The following is an 18907-nucleotide window of genomic DNA, read 5'->3' as shown; positions in this document are numbered from 1 at the left end:
CTTCTCAACACTAAATTGCACTTATTCTAACTTTGACCACATAATTGGAAGTAACACACTCCTCAGCAAACGCAAAAGAAAGAATGGAAATCATAACAAATGGTCTCTCAGACCACAGTGCAATCAAATTAGAACTCAAGATTAAAAAAAAAACACTCAAAACCACACAACTACATGGAAGCTGAACAACCTGCTCCTGAATGACTACTGGGTAAATAACAAAATGAAGGCAGAAATAAAGATGTTCTTTGAAACCAATGAGAACAAAGACACAATGTACCAGAATCTCTGGGACACATTTAAAGCAGTGTGTAGAGAGAAATTTATAGCACTAAGTGCCCACAGGAGAAAGCAGGAAAGATCTAAAATCGACACCCTAACATCACAATTGAACTAGAGTAACAAGAGCAAACAAATTCAAAAGCTAACAGAAGACAAGAAATAACTAAGAACACTACAGAACTGAAGGAGATAGAGACACGAAAAACCCTTCAAAAAATCAATGAATCCAGGAGCTGGCTTTTGGAAAAGATCAACAAAATAGATAGAAAAGACAGAAGACTCAAACAGACACAATAAAAAAGGACAAAGGGGAAATCACCACCGATCCCACACAAATACAAACTACCATCAGAGAATACTATCAACACCTTTATGCAAATAAACTAGAAAATCTAGAAGAAATGGATAAATTCCTGGACACGTACACCCTCCCAAGACTAAAGCAGGAAGAAGTTGAATCTCTGCATAGACCAGTAACAAGTTCTGAAATTGAGGCAGTAATTAATAGCCTAGCAACCAAAAAAAGTCCAGGACCAGACGAATTGTACCAGAGGTACAAAGAGGAGTTGGTACCATTCCTTCTGAAACTATTCCAAACAATACAAAAAGAGGGACTCCTTCCTAACTCATTTTACGAGGCCAGCATCATCCTGATACCAAAACCTGGCAGAGACACAACAAAAAAGAAAATTCCAGGCCAATATCCCTGATGAACATCGATGCCAAAATCCTCAATAAAATACTGGCAAACCGAATCCAGCAGCACATCAAAAACCTTATCCACCACGATCAAGTCGGCTTCATCCCTGGGATGCAAGGTTCATTCCACATATGCATAATCCATCACATACACAGAACCAATGACAAAAACCACATGATTATCTCAATAGATGCAGAAAAGGCCTTTGGCAAAATTCAACACCACTTTGTGCTAACAACTCTCAAAAAACTAGGTACTGATGGAACGTATCTCAAAATAAGAAGAGCTATTTATGACAAACGCACAGCCACTATCATACAGAATGGGCAAAAACTGGAAGCATTCCCTTTGAAAACTGGCACAAGACAGGGATGCCCTCTCTCACCACTCCTATTCAACACAGTATTGGAAGTTCTGGCCAGGGCAATCAGGCAAGAGAAAGAAGTAAAGGGTATTCAATTAGGGAAAGAGGAAGTCAAATTGTCTCTGTTTGCAGATGACATGATTATATATTTAGAAGACCCCATCATCTCAGCCCCAAATCTCAAGCTGATAAGAAACTTCAGCAAAATCTCAGGATAAAGAATAAATGTGCAAAAGTCACAAGCACTCGTATATACCAATAACAGCCAAATCATGAGTGAACTCCCATTCACAATTGCTTCAAAGAGAATAAAATACCTAGGAATCGAATCCAACTAACAAGGAATGTGAAGAATATGAAGGACCTCTTCAAGGAGAACTACAAACCACTGCTCAATGAAATAAGAGAGGACACAAATGGAAGAACATTCCATGCTCATGGATAGGAAGAATCAATATCGTGAAAATGGCCATACTGCCCAAGGTAATTTATAGATTCAATGCCATCCCCATCAAGCTACCAATGACTTTCTTCACAGAATGGGAAAAAACTACTTTAAATTTGACATGGAACCAAAAAAGAGCCCACAGAGCCAAGACAATCCTAAGCAAAATGAACAAGGCTTGAGAGATCATGCTACCTGACTTCAAACAAGGCTACAGTAACCAAAACAGCATGGTACTGGTACCAAAACAGAGATATAGACCAATGGAACAGAACAGAGGCTCAGAAGTAACGCCACACATCTGCAAACATCTTATCTTTGACAAACCTGAGGAAAAACAAGAATGGGGAAAGGCTCCTCTATTTAATACATGGTGTTGGGAAAACTGGCTAGCCACATGCAGAAAACTGAGACTGGATCCCTTCCTTGTACAAAAATTAACTCAAGATGGATTAAAGACTTAAACCTAAGATGTAAAACGATAAAAAACCCTAGAAGAAAACCTAGGCAATACCATTCAGGACATAGGTATACACAAAGACTTCAGGACTAAAACACCAAAAGCAATGGCAACTAAAACCAAAAGTGACAAATGGGATCTAATTAAACTAAAGAGCTTCTGCACAGCAAAAAAAAAACTACCATCAGAGTGAACAGGCAACCTACAGAATGGGAGGAAATTTTTGCTATCTATCCATCTGACAAAGGGCTAATATCCAGAATCTACAAAGAACTTACTTAAACAAATTTACAGGAAAACAACAACCTCATCAAAAAGTGGGCGAAGGATATGAACAGACACTTCTCAAAAGAAGACACTGATGCGGCAGACAAACATATGAAAAAATGCTCACTATCAATCACTGGTCATTAGAGAAATGCAAATCAAAACCACAATGAGATACCATCTTACACCAGTTAGAATGGCGATCATTAAAAAGTCAGGAAACAACAGATGCTGGGGAGGATGTGGAGAAATAGGAATGCTTTTACACTGTTGGTGGGTGTGTAAATTAGTTAAACCACTGTGGAAGACAGTTTGGCGATTCCTCAAGGATCTGGAACCAGAAATACCATTTGACCCAGCAATCCCATTACTGAGTGTATACCCAAAGGATTATAAATCATTCTACTATAAAGACACATGCACACGTATGTTTATTGTGGCACTATTCATAATAGCAAAGACTTGTAACTAACCCAAATGTCCATCAATGATAGATTGGATAAAGAAAATGTGGCACATATACACCGTGGAATACTGTGCAGCCATAAAAAAGGATGAGTTCATGTCCTTTGCAGGGACATGGATGAAGCTGGAAACCATCATTCTCAGCAAACTAACACAGGAACAGAAAACCAAACACTGCACTCAAAAGTGGGAGTTGAACAATGAGAACACACGGACACACGGAGGGGAACATCACACACTGGGGCCTGTTGCAGGTTTGGGGTCTAGGGGAACGATAGCATTAGGAGAAATACCTAATGTAGATGATGGGTTGATGTTGCACCAAACCACCGTGGCACACGTATAATTAAATTATGTAACAAACCTGCATGTTCTGCACATGTATCCAGGACTTACACTCCAGGAGCACAAACAAACAGCAAATGTAGTAGCTAAGAAAATTATACCATCACAGGGAGACTTTAAAAAAAAAAAAAAGGTGAGCAACTTCCGGTTTCAATCTTCTTTTGTTTATTGTGATCAGATTTAAGTTGTGCATGTGTGGAATAGGAAAGGTGTCTCTGCCATTGGTGGGGCCTGGTCCCTTTTCTTTATCACCAGGAATAGTTGGTGAGTTTACTCAAAATGCACTTTTTATTTTCACTCACATACCTAGCTTCAAATTCTGAAAGAGCACTATTTTTTTTTTTTTTTTTAAACGATGGGGCAGGTCACACTCAAGACCTAGAGATTTAACTGCTGCCTTGAATACAGTCACCTTCAGAATAGTTAATACAACTTTCTGGGATTAACAGGTATGTCACCTAGGCCAACCCTCCTGCTAATCAATTTCTCTTTCACTTAAGGTCAACAGCCAGGGCCAGGCTTTGGGGATTAGCAGACAATCTCCAAACATAAGTTTGGAGAAAGCTGCTTTCCAGAAAAAACAATGGATCAACTAAATAGCTTTACCCTGGAGTTTTATTCAACCCACCCACTGTGACAGTTCCAAACACAAGGCAGGTCTTTGAACTGACCTGGTCTCCCTTAAGATGTGTGTGTAATCATGGGTTGAAAGTGGCCAAAGGCAAAGATATTAGAGTTTATGCATAGAACATCTTACATCAGGGCTGAACCTTGGACTCAACAATCCAGATAAGAAATGCAGGATGAAAATAAGCCAACAAGGGTCATGGGAGCACAGCTCTCATGGACAGACACATTAGCACACTGAGGAATAAGCCATGCCAGGAATCAAATTAGAATGTGCAAAGCTTGTCAGATTTTTCTAAAGAATGCCATTTGCTCTGCAGTTTTAAAATCACACCAAATTAACCTCTGGGTCCATATGACCTAAAGGGCTTTGCAAAACAACAACATATTTAGAGCCTCAAGTAATGAAGAAGTCAAAAAAGCTCCAAAGAGCATGAGCTGAGAAGGTGAATGTAAGCACAGCCAACCAATCAGTAAACACTTCCCAGCACAAACACTCACCAAGTGCATCCCCAAGGTTGAGCTGCCAGATGTTATGTTTGAATGAAAGCCAAACTAAGGTTTGTGAGAAAGCTTGCCAGACAGAGGAAAAGTTACTCTTACATATTAAACATAAAAAAAAAACGTTCTCCAGAATGAGTGATTTCTCTCTGGGACAATAGTCAAGTGGCAAGTGCTTCTCCCAGAGAGAGAAAGAGAGGTATCTTAGACTACTTTTCAGCTAATGGTTAAGAGTTGAAGACTGTGCCAACTTACCCTGGCATCTGTGACCTTGAATTCCCTTAGGATATACTGTGGCATGTTGTACTCAGCCATGGGATCTACAACAAAGTACTGGTATCTTGCAGACCGTTCTGCGGGCCAGTATTGGTGACATTTCTCCTAAAAGGAGAGAAGATTAATGTTAAACTATGCAAAATATAAAGAACATTCTGTATATCATCTATCTATCTATCTATCTATCTATCTATCTATCTATCTATCTAGCTATCTATCTATCTAATCTATCTATCTAATTTCCTTATCCCATTAATAAAATTTCAAAATTCAAGGCAATTCCAATTGCATATGACTCATTTTCTCTTTGAAACCATGAGCTCCCTTCATAGGGAAACCCTTTGGTTCAATATTTGCCCATGGCATCCAGCACGGTCTCTGGCAGATAGTAGCTGCTTAATATACACGAGTTGAATTGAGAATTGAATACTTTGATAGGGTAAGCATCTTCATACCTACAAGTTATCCAAATAATTACATCAGTCCTTGGACAATGCTGGCCATGACAATAACACATTGCACCACCACAGCATACTTGCACCACTATGGTTTGGAATGAAGAGAACCATCAGTATGGACATAGAAAGAAACCTCCGAATTGATTTGTTCCAATCTTACTTGTCAAGGAAACGAGGGGCCCAGTCCATTTTAATGACTTGGCTAAACCCTGCAGAGTCATTGGCCAAATCAGAGTAAGTCAGTTACTTTCCTAGTCTGATATTCTTTTTGTTCTCTCTGGGGGCTCTGCAAGTTGGGCTTTAGCTGCACTTCTATTTAATTTACACAAAGAAGACAGAAAGAAAATATCTGAAGCAAATATGAAAAAATGCTTACATCAAGTCAATCTAAGAGGTATCTCTAAATAATATTAGGTCATAGTGGTAGAGCAGTATTAATAGTAGAAACCTTAAGTATTTCTAATACTATTTTATGTGTATTTCAAAAGAAAAAACCCACTTTTTTCAAAAGTGGATCTGGGATTACCAGGTTATATCCTTAGAAAAACGATGTTGCTTTCCGACACTTTATTCAATGGGAGTGAAAGGTAGGCAAGTAAGAATTTGCCTCAGGAAGAAAAGAAAGTCAAGTTCCTTCATAAGGAGAAATGACGGCACATCAAACTCTAGACTGTCCAGAACAAAAGGCAGTAAGAATATGCTAAAAGTCCGACATAAGTCAAACGGGGACACCTGCTACTCATTTGTCTCCATGCTTGTGCTTCACTGGAAACAAATCACTAGATCTTTCTTTAAAACACATAAATTTAAAAACTTGATGTGGCTTTACAAATTTAGAAACTAACAAGGAATGATGGTCCAGATTATGTCCAGAGTACACTGCATTTCAAAAAAAATGAACTAGCACAAGAGTTATTGAAACAAAGTCTTCATTTCTCCATAGAGTAAATGTCTTATGAGGAGACACACAAGGGCCACACACTTACTCTGCCCATTTCACGCAGCTTGGTGAGCATCACAACTATGGTGGAATTGTGTTCCCAGAGCATCCGCCAGAAGTCTTCAGTGGTCTCTGCCAAGGGCCCCTGGGTAGCGATGTAGGCTTTCTGTTGTCTGAATTACAGAGAATGAAAAGAATGTGTTAAGGTATTTAGAGAACATGCAAAAGCTCACACTGGATACATAAACATCAACCTGGTAATAAAAAACGAAAACATATTATTAATGCAATTGAGGTAAATTCCTGCTAAGATTAAATAATCAAATAAGAGTATTTAATACATTTTGGGGACTTCGCAAACTAAATTGCTTGTTAATATTATGATGTATGTATTTGTCATTATTATTTGAATTTTAGCACAATGCTAATAGCTCAATTTCATTGTCATACAAATTACTTAAGAAACACTTAGATGTGCAGCTTCATTTTCTAGAAATTATTCTCACACAATCTATTAAATTTATGAACTATGGTACAAAACAGATTCTTTATTAACTCCTTACATATCCAATTGGCTTATGAAAGAAGAGTGCAGAAGGCCAGATTAAACACTTCATAACTACTACTACTAACTCCTATCCAAAATAACAAAAAAGCAAATACCAAGGGACTCAATGATGACCTATGCAGAAAGAAAATGTCTTTGAATGGAGATGAAATTTAATCTGGTTATTAAACTAGGGCACATGTAAATATCAAGGCTTTGGATAGTCAGGGGAGCAAAAGTAGATACCTGTATCCATCAATAAAACTGGCATTGATGTAATCAGATCCTTCTACTCCACGGATAGGTTGCAGGCATACCCTTGTGGATTCATATGGCATAATATTAACAAGGCGATTTTTGAATTTATTACATGGAAGATTGGCACTGATAAACCTTGAGGTGTGAGCTTTTGAGCTGGCTAGACGCTGTTGAATAGAAAAAAAAAAAAGGAAAAACCCAATAAAGATCATTTTCACCTACAGTTTGAATGCAGTGTACCCCAGATTTCCCTTTTAGATATAAATCTTTTGTTTACTTAAAGTAAATGACTATTCAAATTGTACTGCTTTTCACATCTACCTAATCACTCTCTACAGCCTATTGGGTTTCTATATATTTTCTAAAAGTATAATCTCTCAAATTAGGAGACATAAGGGCTCAAGATATTGTTAGGAAGCAAAGAATAGAAGAGGAAAAGGGGAGGAATACATTTTATAATCATACACCTGAGGGAAAGGTCAAATGAATCTTGTACTTCACAAATTTGAAAGGTTAAAGTAAAGCCACAACTCAAAGACAAACCCAGAATGACTTGCTCCTGAATAACCACATCACATCCAATACCATACCTTAAATTCGAGCTCCATTCCTGTGACATTCTCTCCTGTTTCTATTTGTGTCAGCTTCTGAATGTAGGCATACAAGTTTCTAGCTGGCACTTCGGTATTTCCACAAGTCACTGCTTCTAACAGTGCATCATGGATAAAGATGTATTGGTCTTCTGTTTGAACCATGTAGTTCCTCTGGGCTCTCATTAAAGTTACATGGCCATAAATATCTACAGTTTTTTCATGCTTTATTCTTTCTAACATGGCATCTATGACGATGAAGCAACCAGTCCGGCCAACTCCCGCACTATGAGGAAAATAGAGAAGAAAAGCCCAAATAAACCTATCAGAATACATAATACATAATAAAAGTATTTTTATTATTCTTATTAACTAGATCTTACATCCATTACTTCTACTCAAATAGCTATCGGGATGACTTTGGAATACTCTAAAGTCAAAAGTATTATCTAGGCACCATAATCAGAGGACAGGGAACAAAAGACTGAGTAAAATTAGTTTAGTTTTAAAATGTAAAAAATATTAAATCCATAATCACGATGTTCCTTGATCATGCAATACAAAGTGAACATTATTTTGAAAACTTTTGAAGTCATTATGAAAAAAATACAAACATTTAGTCTGTCCATATTTAGAAGATAGTTTTATATATTGGTCCAGATCTGGCTAGGCTATAGTTCTTGCAAACTCTCTCAATCTGTTTTCGTCCCATGTACAAAATATAAAGATTGTTTTTACAGTCTCAAGCTAAACCTTGCATGCTTCCTATTTATCAAACCCTTCAGGCTGAGGACATTTATGTGTCAAGTATGGTTCAATCCAAAATACTTTCTCTTCCTGATCATGCGTGTTTATCAGGCTGGTAAACATGTCATCAACAGGAATAGGTATATAATAGGTATATATTACCATCTTAGGTAACAGGCAACAGACAGACTCCTTCATTTGCTACATGCTATGTTTCCTGTCATCTGTGTATCTATGTGTTCATTATTGTCCATCCCTCATTGATCTGTCCATTTCTTCATTCAATAAACAATGAAGTACTCTGCTAAGTGAAATAGGGGATACGACATAAAGATGACTTAGATGCTATCTCTAAAGAGCTCAGAGTGTATCGAAGGGACATAATACTTTATACACAGCTATTTCTAAACAAGAAAGAAAAAGGATGTATTAGTTTTGTATATGATGTGGCATTTGAAGTAGGACTTGAAGGACAGGAAGGATGAGGAATTAAAGATGTTATAGCATGAACAAAGGATGGATGGCTTTGGTAATCACACTGCTGGCTCTGGGAGCTACATGTGAAATTTTCATAGGTCTGGCAAGGCACCTTTGCAACGAAGATACCAGAACTCCAAAACAAATGAGTTAATGCTCACCAGGGTGCCTGTCTCAACTGAAATGGCAGTTTCTGTTTGGTATCATAGTGGCTGCAAGGCAGTAAGAGATAATTTTTTTTTTAAACAAAATAATACCTTTATTTAACTGCTGAACAGTGTATATCAAAGCTAGCTTGCATACAGGAGCTCTGTGGTTTTACAGACTGGGCTAACTAGCTGGGAATTTGATATAACCACTACTTTAAAATAGGTTACTTTTTTATGTCCTATGCCAGAGGGCTCCTGAATACTGATGCCAAGAATCCAATCCCAAGTATAAACCCACAAATTGACATGACATTGATATATCATGCAAAAGCCTTCTGAGACAGAGAGTCCTACAAATAATTGCACATACCTTAGCACAGACCAATTGGTAACCTGATGCAAACATTAATATAGAGCAAAGTCAGCCTGGTGGTTCCAGTTCCTTGAGATCCATGAAGTCTCATTTTATTTAGTTGGTTCTAAAGAAACCTGTTAGATGGCGAGTTTTCCCCGATATTCCCCATTCCTACCCTCCCAGGTGGTTTTAATCACCCTCTGCCTCAGATCCCTGGTTGCCCTCAAATACCCCTTTACTACAATTCTAACCAAATTATATTATTAATTTAGGGCAGCCATCCATAAACAACAGCATACATCTTGAGAGCAGGAACTGCATTAAAAGAAATATTTGTGTGCCCTACACAAAGCATGCAGTAAGTGCTCAACAGTGTTTGTGAAATAAGTAAACAAATTAGTGACTGGCTTGAGATGCCTCCAGTAATGAGCAGCCCGTCCCGGTAAGGTAAGCCTACTTAGGAAGCAGGACTCTTCAGACCATGCAAAATCCTACATTTGACAAGGGTTTGGAACTATGTAAGGAGTACCCGAGGACTCCTCTGCATAGTGTTTGATTGGGAATAAAGGACAGGAAAATCACTTTAAGTAGTCTCTTTGCTGGTCTCCTGATATGCCATCAGATTGCAGTTAAAGGAACCTAAGTCAGACTCAACCTGGAAAAGATTTGTCTTTCTGGGTTTCTTTCAAACTCCATGTTTGGCAGGTCCTGAGACTCCAAGTAACATCTTTCGTTCTTTCTGTGTTGTCTTTCTAAATTGTCTTCATTGCAGCTGTGAATCGTTTCTAATGGACACAGTTTTATGCAGTTCTTCCCAGTGGAAACCACACTGTAAACCTTAGAACTAAGCCCTATACATCAAGTCAATTCTAGATAATGGCAGGACTATTTTCTCAAAATATGCATCAGGGACCATTCAAATGTCTGGATGATGCATGGTTCTATATTCTGGCAGAAAGATACTACAGAATCTTGCAAAATTGGTAGGAATAACTCCAACTCTAAACAGTATCAACCTTTTCATAATGGTGATTTTTTTTTCCAAAAAATAAGGGAAAAAAATCAAATACATGTGAATCCAAATCATGAATTGTGGGATGAAAAGAAATAACAGAGGCTATGACTTGAACAAAACCTATTTTTTTCCCCACAGTTCAAAATATTGTTAACTGCCCAATCTTGCTATTCATACGGAAGATAGGGAAGGAGCTGACCTTTGGAACTTACTGTGTTACCTTTTTCTAGGGTGAAGAATTCTTGAGGGATTTAAACATTAAATAAATGTTTTAGCGTGAAGCAAGACCTTGAGGCTTAAGGTACCTCTTCAGACATCAATGGCTGTGTGTCCTTGAGAAAGACATTTTAACCCCTTCCTTATATTCCCATATTTCTTAAATGATAGTGACAGTTAACTCTTATTAATGTTAATTTTCCAGTGAGTCTAATTATCCAGTAAGTCTTAAGGCTAAATTAAAAATACCAAGTGTTTTGCAAACATAATGGAAAAGGCAGTTACTTTCTAGGTACAAACTCCATTTTAACATTCAGTCTCTAAAGCTGACAATGAGAAACAAGCAATGTAATGCTGGGAAAATTATGACAGAATTACTTTAGAAACATTTGAGATTTGGCTTTTAAAATCTCGCTTTCATCTACTCTCTCTCAAGCTGCTCTTCCTTTCCTCTACCTTCTTTCCAATAAATGCGCCTTATACCTGCGGAGCTTTCTGCGTTCACATTTATCGTCGTGGCAAATGAGATGGCAGGGCCTTCCTACCACAGCACTTGACACCTAAGAAGCATTCAGTAAATGTTGGTTTCCTTTCCCCTTCTCTGATAACACTTGGGAACTGCCCTGAAGTCCTACAGTCATCCACGCCATACCTGGATAGCAGAGAAGACTCAAATGCAGGTTCTGAGGTGTTAAAATTTAGCACCCTGTTCCCAGCACCCCCAGTGCTTCACAATGCTTTCCACCATTTAGGTCAGCAGTCATTGCCAAATATGGTGACTTTCCTGTAGAGCGCTTGTCTGTGATATTTCATTGGCAGCATTTGACTATCCCTAATGCAGGTTCCTAGAAAAGCTTTCTATCCTTGGTTTTAAGGACACTAGTCAAGGGAGTATGGGAAACATCAGATACTCCCTTGGGGTTAATGGTAGCAAGGGTGGAGATTGTGTCATTACTCCAGACACAAAATAATCCAAAACAGGTGGTACACGAAATCAGCCCAAAATAATTGTATCATGATCCTGTATCACAGTTCCATTAATTCTGTAACAGGGTAGAATTCCTACCACGTTTGAAATCGAAATCAAAGATGAACTCTAAATGTCATCTTCAGAAATCTACTGGCATCCGTTCAGACTGTGCCTCAGTATGTTTCGTTTTGTTTTTTTTATTTGACTCCAGTGCTAATTCTCTACCTGCCTCTCTGGATTCTTCCACCTGTATCCATTTCACAGATTACATATCTCTGCCAGTCCCCAAAATGTAGATAATGCTCCAAAAGTTCTGTCCTTCTTTCTCTCAGTAGTAGTCTCCAAAGGATTCCTAAATTGATGCCTTTCTTTTTCAGCACAAGTGGAGATCTATATTTCAAACTGTCTTCAAGTTTATCAAAAATAAAGATTCTAAGCTTAATCGGCATCTTCTCCTTTCAAATCTGCTCCTCCCACTCTCAGGCTCTCCTTGACACTCAGGTTTAAAACTGAAAAATCATCTTAGACTCTTTTTGCCTCTTACCCTGCAAAATAATAAATTATAAATTGCTATGTATTCAAACTCCACGATTTTCTTCAACTCCCCATCAGTGGTGTGCTAGAGCTAGCAAAAGCCAATCCTTACATTTTCAGGGATTATTTGCTGAAATAAATATATTAAAAATAAAGGTAATATATAAAACTCATTGTTTCTTAATTATTTCAAATTATTTTATGCTCTTGAGGTGAAAACATCATATACAGTAGTCCCCTTTTATCTGCGGTTTTGACTTTCTGCAATCTCAGTTATTTGAGGTTAACCACGGTCTGAAAATATTAAATGGAAAATTCCAGAAATAAGTTTTCAATGACATACCTTTCTGAAAAGTGTGGTGAAATCTCAAGCCCTCCCTTTCCATCCAGCCCAGGGTGTGAATCAATCCCTTTGTCCAGTGTATCCATGCTATACAGGCTGCCTGCCTGTTAGTCACTTAGTAGCCATCTCGGTTATCAGATGGACTGCCCTGGTATTGTAGTGTTTGTCTTCAACTAACCCTTATTTTACTTAATGGCCCCAAAGTGCAAGAGTAGTGATCTGGGCAATTTGGATATGCCAAAAGGCAGCTGTAAAGTGCTTCCTTTAAGTGAAAAGGTGAAAGTTCTCAATAAGGAAAGAGAAATCGTATGCTGAGGTTGCTAAGATCTATGGTAAGAATCAATCTTCTATATGTAAAATTGTGAAGAAGGAAAAAGAAATTCATGATTGTTCTGCTGTTGCACCTCAAACTGCAAAAGTTACGGCCACAGTATGTGATAAGCACTTAGTTAAGATGAAAAAGGCATTAAATTTTGGGTGAAGGACATGAACAGAAACATGTCATGACTGATGGCAAGTGAGCTTGGTACTCTCTGGGGATTCAGGCATCCACTGGGGATCTTGGATCGTATCCCCTGCGGATAGGGGGGGACTACACTAATGATGTGCTGGTGATCGTCTCTCTCTAGTGACCTCATGTTTGTAGCTTGAAATCATCCATGGGAATATTTACACCAAAGAAATCAGGAAATACTACTTTTTTTCTCCCCGGAGAGCCGGTTTTTACATATTTACCAGCACATATGACTATGCTAAAGCATCCATTCTCACCATCCAGGGACAAACAGGAAGAGTTCCTAACTTTGTTCTTCCATCCATATTTGTTGTATTTTCATAAGACTCTGTCGCCTACTATTCCACAAACATTTACTGAGTGCCTACCATGTGCTGAGACATCGAAGAAGGAATGAGCAGAACAAACGTGATCTTTCCTGTCGGAGCTTACAGTTTAGTGGGGGAATCTGACATTAAATAATCACATGAATAAACATCTAATTACAAATCTCAAGCGGCGCTGTGAGGCAAATGTGAAGGATGCTGGTAGATCACCTTTGAGGAAGTGCCATTGAAACTGAAATCTGTTATGGGCTGAATTGTGTTTTTCTTCTCAAAATTCATAGTTGAAACGCTAACCCCCAGTGTGACTGTATTGGACACAGGGCCTTTAGGGAGGTAATTAAGGTTACATGAAGTTACAAGGTGGGAGCTTTAATCAGATAGGATGGATGTCCTTGTAAGAGGAAGAGACACCAGATATCTTTTTCTCTATGCATACACAGAGGAAAGGCCATGTGACGGCACAGTGAGAAAGTAGTCATCTAAAAGCCAGGAAGAGAGGCCTCTCCTGAAACCAACTCTGCCAGCACCTTCATCTTGGACTTCCAGCATCCTGAATGGTGAGAAAGTAAGTTTCTGTTGTTTAAGCCACTCAGTTTGGAGTATTTTGTTATGGAAGCCCCAGCAGACTAACGCAATACCTAAAGGTCAAGTAACTGTTTGCTAAATAAAGAGGGTGGAAAAGCTTTTGAAAAGATATCCTAAAAAAAAAGTGCTAGAATAGACAAAATAGCACATTTGAATAACTAACAGAAAGCCATCGGCTGAAAGGCAGTGAGGGAAAAAGAGGCCATGTTCCACATAGTTATTTTCCATTTTAGGGACTGGCTATAACATTTTTATTAAACTTATAACCACATCAGCAGCATTTATTTAGAATAATTCTGCCTTACATGTTTCACAGTTTATCTTTCTGACATGGCTCATCTATTCTTGAGTTTATTTTGATGCATCTATTGGTTGGCTGGAATATGTCTTTGAATAATGCTTTATATAAGATATGCATGGATGCTACTTTTTCTGATGCCTTATATATCTGAGAAACCCTTTGTGGGTTTCTTTTTTTCTTTACATATGACGAGCAACTTGGTTTTGTGCAGGATTACTGGGCTCCAATATTATCTCTTCAAACTCTAAATACATTGCTTCATGGTCTTTGTTGTCCTTTGACAATGTCATAGGCCAGTCTGGTTTCTGGTGTTTTAATAGTAATTTTTGCCCCAAGTAATTGGGGGTTGTTTCTTTAACTTGGAGGTTCAAAAATTTCATCTAGATATGCTTTAGGCATTGGTCTCACTGTTAAAACCGCAGGGCCCTCAGGTAATATTTTCATTACAAGATTCTTGGCTGTTCCTCAGCACTAGTTCAAATTAAACATGTTTTATGCTTTCCCACCTCTGGGCGTTTGTGACGCTGGACCTTCTACCTCCTTCTCATCTGTTGACATGTACTTTCCTTCAAGATTCACCTCAACTGCTGCATCCTGAATCAACATTTCCTTTTGATTTATTCCTCCTTGGACTCTTCTGACAATTTATAACTATTTTTTCAGCAACTGCCTTACTTTAGTTTTGTTTTCTGGTTATTATCCTTATGCCAGTTGGTGCTCTCCTCCAGGGAAAAGACAACAGCTTCGTTGTCTCTACTGTTTTGCAATTTCCATGCCAGGGAAATTGAAGGTGCTCAACTCGAGTGACAAAATTTATAAAAAAAAAAATTTAAAAAACTTTAAAAATAGGAAGCCCTCTCCCAGATCAATAACACATAGGGGAACATTTCCCTGAAGCCCCCAGCATGGGAAAATTCCTTTGATACATATTTACAAAGATAAAGTAATGCTTATAATTTGATGAGATGCAAACAACCTGTGCTTATGCTTCACTCCAATTGCTGAGAAATAACAAACCTCCGGCACTTTTTTTTTCCTTAAGAAATTGAATGTTGAAAATTCAGAGCTTTTAAAAGTATCCCAGCCTACTTTTGTTTGAATTTCCAAGTTCCCACAGCAGCATATATTTATTTTGTTTCCTTCTCCAATTTACTCTTTTTTTGTTCACCCATCAGTATCTGAGTGCAGTGCACCTCTCAAAATGAAGGATTGTACTTCTAAAAGCAAATGCATTTTTCTTTGATCCTGAAAAACTCAGCTCTCCATTGCAGTGATAATGACGGAACCCTATTTAGTGCTGTTTGTTTTTCATCATTTCAACAGCCTTCAACTTGAAACATGATAAGAACAGCAAAACTGATAAACCACCCTTATTTTTATCTGTTTTCTGTCAGAGTAGTTGCCAAGCACTGAGACAGATTTTTCTAAATATCTTTTAAAAAAAGGAGTGCATAACCCTGTGCTTCAGGCTGAGGCCAGCACAATTTAGTACATTTATTATGTTATGTTACAGAAAATTCCAGCAAAAAGAGAACGGCACTTTTAAATCGAGTCTAGCATTATGTTGGTCTCTGTTATCCCTAAAGTAAAATCAACTTTTTATTTTCCAGTGAGGACAACGATTCCACTAATGAGAATCAGAACACAAACTCTATATTTGTTTGACTTCAGCAGCAAACCAAATTATTGCTAAACTTTAGTGGTTTTTTTCTTTTAATTTCAGTAAGTGATAGACGTTCCAGTATTTACAAGCTGAAAGACTATGCAATCCATTAAACAAGTATGCCTACTAGGAAATTGTTATTACTTCAATATTATCATTCATCCAGTTACAACATTTGTTTTCAATTTCTAAAAACATGATTGAGTTAGTCCCACGAGTTGAAACAGGCTTAATGTCCCGTGATGTGATACAGTAGTAATGTGCAAAAAGAAAAAATTAAGAGGCATACAGGGACTGTTTTATGCTAAAGTCATTCTGGAGATGTGTTTAAAAGTTGGCTTTTCTGATTAATGTGGTGGAGTTTTAATGCTGACCCTTTACTGGTACTTCACTGATCTGGCAAAGAAAGACAATAGAATTAGGATATTTCACATATCATTTAGTTGGGTGCCAAGACAGTAAAATATGGACTAAAAAAATCATTGTGAGCATTTTGTACATATGTCAGCTTATAATTTGATTGGATATAGTTCACCTATCAGAATGGTATATGAACTACAAGTATTTGACATCTATGAGAATAGATTGAGTTTTATGACTCAGGTTTATAAGATTAATTAGGTGACTCTTTTAATAAAACTGTGATGTGACTCTGATGAGGCTGCCATTGTGAAACTCTTCTTTCATTCTTTGATAAAAATCAACATTTAACTTTATAAGCAGATACTGGGCATCTCTACAATATTTGGGGTTCACTACAAAAAACAGACCCACAGATAGTTTAGTTTCTTCTAGCATCTCTTTTACCTAGGATAACTAGAGAAATTATATTAATTTCTTTGACAAAATATTCACCTGTCTAACTTTTATATATTACAAAATTAAAATTAAAAAAAATTTGAACAAATTGTCATTGATATGCAGTCAAATTTATCCATGCTATTCAACATACACTATATGCCTACAATAATTAATATATAGTAGTTATAGCAGTTTTAAGGGGTAGTTTTGCAATCTTCATTAAAATTTTAAATGCACATACTCTTTGACCCAGCACCTCCAACCCTAGAAATCTAGCACGGAGGACTATCTACACATATGCACAAAGAGAGTAGAAAGAGATTTTATTGTAACATTGTTGATGTAGCAAATTAACTTGGTAAAACAATCATGGCTAGGGAACTAGTTGAATAAACTATGGTATATCAATACCATGGATGTGATGTAGCAGTTAAAAAGAATGAAGCGAATCCATGTATTGACCCTCTCCAAAATAGCATCTAAGACATTGTCAAGCCCACTTAAATATATTGCAGAACAATATATATAACATAACACCACTTATATTGTTTTAAAAGTCCATTCAAGATTACATATCTCTATTTGTACACATGTTAATGCACAAAACATGGTCTGAAAAGATACACAAATCAGAACAATAGTTCTGAGAAGGATCGGTAATGGTGGCAGTACAGATAAACTTTCACTTTAGTTGAAGTATTTTTTTGGTAGCTTTTTTTTTAACAAGGATAACATAATAATCTAATAAATAATGGAATTAAAAAGAAATATAAAACAATGGGTAAAAAGTTACTATAATAAATATCATAATTACAGTTCAATAAAGAGTTGAGGCTCCAAAGACACAGAGAGAAAAGATGGAACCTAATTAACTCTAGCTCAGGAATACCGCCTTGCTCAGTGATGGATTGTCAGAAGTCTGGGTGATGTTGGCAGCTCCTGTGTAGCCCAGACTTAGTCCTGCCATCTGGTGCTGGCTTTTAAAGAGTGGATATCAGAAAGTAAGGGGATATAGGAGTCATTGTAGAGAGGAGAATGCTTGACAAAGAGTTAAAAAAAAAAAAAAATCTAGAGTTAGGGAGATGACCCAGAGCCATGATCACTCCAGAAAGGTAAAATGTAGTACACTTGAGTGGTGTCTTCTGAGGATAAAGGAAGTTCACATTTCATCAACAGAGAAGGGGCAGAAACTAAGCACAAAGTTCCCAAACTGCCTGATAAGGATCCTTGTATAGAATACTGAAAGATCAAGGATGAGCTACCAGGTTATATCCCTTTGGGTGTTTTATTTTTCCATGCTGGGTGAAAAGGTAATTTCCTAAAAAACCAAAACTCCGTCTCGAGAAAGAAAAAAAAAATCCACATGGGCCTAATCTGATTTTTTTTTTTCAAATATGTAGACTCAAACTAAAATCTTCCAAAGACTTCTGCATGATCTTGGCTTTGTCCCAACAGTATCTGCTGAACACACTCCCTATTATTCTTAAAATGTGATTCTCATGATAAATTAGAAGGCTAATATGTTCGCGTAAAGAACACCTGAATATGCCGCAGCAGGTCTCATTTTACAGATGGATAGAACAGGCCATTAGGCATGGATAGAGCAGACTCAGCTGGCTTTGATAATTGGTAGTTGACTTGAATCTGAATAGAGGTCAATCAAATGATGCTACGGAAGTTTAGAGAACTATATCATTCACACAGAGATCTTCCTTGTAAACCATACCAGCTCACTCCGTATTCTAAATTCTGTTTAGTGATACAAAATTGCCCACTTTTTGAAAGAGGAGACGACCATTTACCAGGCCTGCCAAGTAAAGCTGCGTGGGTTGTATCCTGCTCAACCCAAAGGAAGTTACAATCACATGGACTACATACAACGTGTGCAACCTGCTCAGTCCACACAGCAGGCTTGTCATTAGCAATATAAATGCTATTACTCCTGATTCAGGTTAAGCAAGATTCAAAGAGAGGAGCCACTGGAAGGTACTTTGAGGGCATTTGAACTTTAGCAACTTTGATTAGTTTGTAAGGCATATCATTTTCCCACACAGACAAGATTTTACTATGTACACAAATGCCAGGAGTTTTTTGGTTTTTCTTTTTAAAAAATGCTATTATTGCCCAGGCATGGTGGCTCATGCCTGTAATCCCAGCGCTTTGGGAGGCTGAGGTGGACGGATCACGAAGTTAAGAGATTGAGACCATCCTGGCCAACATGGTGAAACCCCGTCTCTACTAAAACTACAAAAATTAGCTGGGCGTGGTGGCACATGCCTGCAGTCCCAGCTACTAGGGAGGCTGAGACAGGAGAATCACTTGAACCCAGAAGGTGGAGGCTGCAGTGAGCCGAGATCACACCACTGCACTCCAGCCTGGCGACAGA

At 37.8% G+C, this 18907-nt stretch overlaps 1 protein-coding gene across 44 annotated transcripts in view; it reads right to left on the bottom strand.

The window, feature by feature from the left end:
• The window catches only part of PTPRD (protein tyrosine phosphatase receptor type D), a 2298568-nt gene that overhangs the window by 19882 nt on the left and 2259779 nt on the right, over positions 1-18907 (bottom strand). For all 44 annotated transcript variants that reach the window (XM_055350539.2, XM_055350541.2, XM_055350534.2 and 41 more), the window contains 4 exons: positions 7526-7811; positions 6924-7102; positions 6177-6303; positions 4712-4837 (listed from right to left, as the gene is read on the bottom strand). In XM_055350539.2, the coding sequence (XP_055206514.1) occupies positions 4712-4837; positions 6177-6303; positions 6924-7102; positions 7526-7811 (718 nt within the window). The remainder of the gene's footprint in view (positions 1-4711; positions 4838-6176; positions 6304-6923; positions 7103-7525; positions 7812-18907) is intronic.

Source organism: Gorilla gorilla, chromosome 13 (genome assembly GCF_029281585.2).
Source record: "Gorilla gorilla gorilla isolate KB3781 chromosome 13, NHGRI_mGorGor1-v2.1_pri, whole genome shotgun sequence".
Lineage (NCBI taxonomy): Eukaryota > Metazoa > Chordata > Mammalia > Primates > Hominidae > Gorilla > Gorilla gorilla.
The sequence above is the reverse complement of the archived record's forward strand: the minus strand, read 5'-3'. Positions and strand labels throughout refer to the sequence as shown.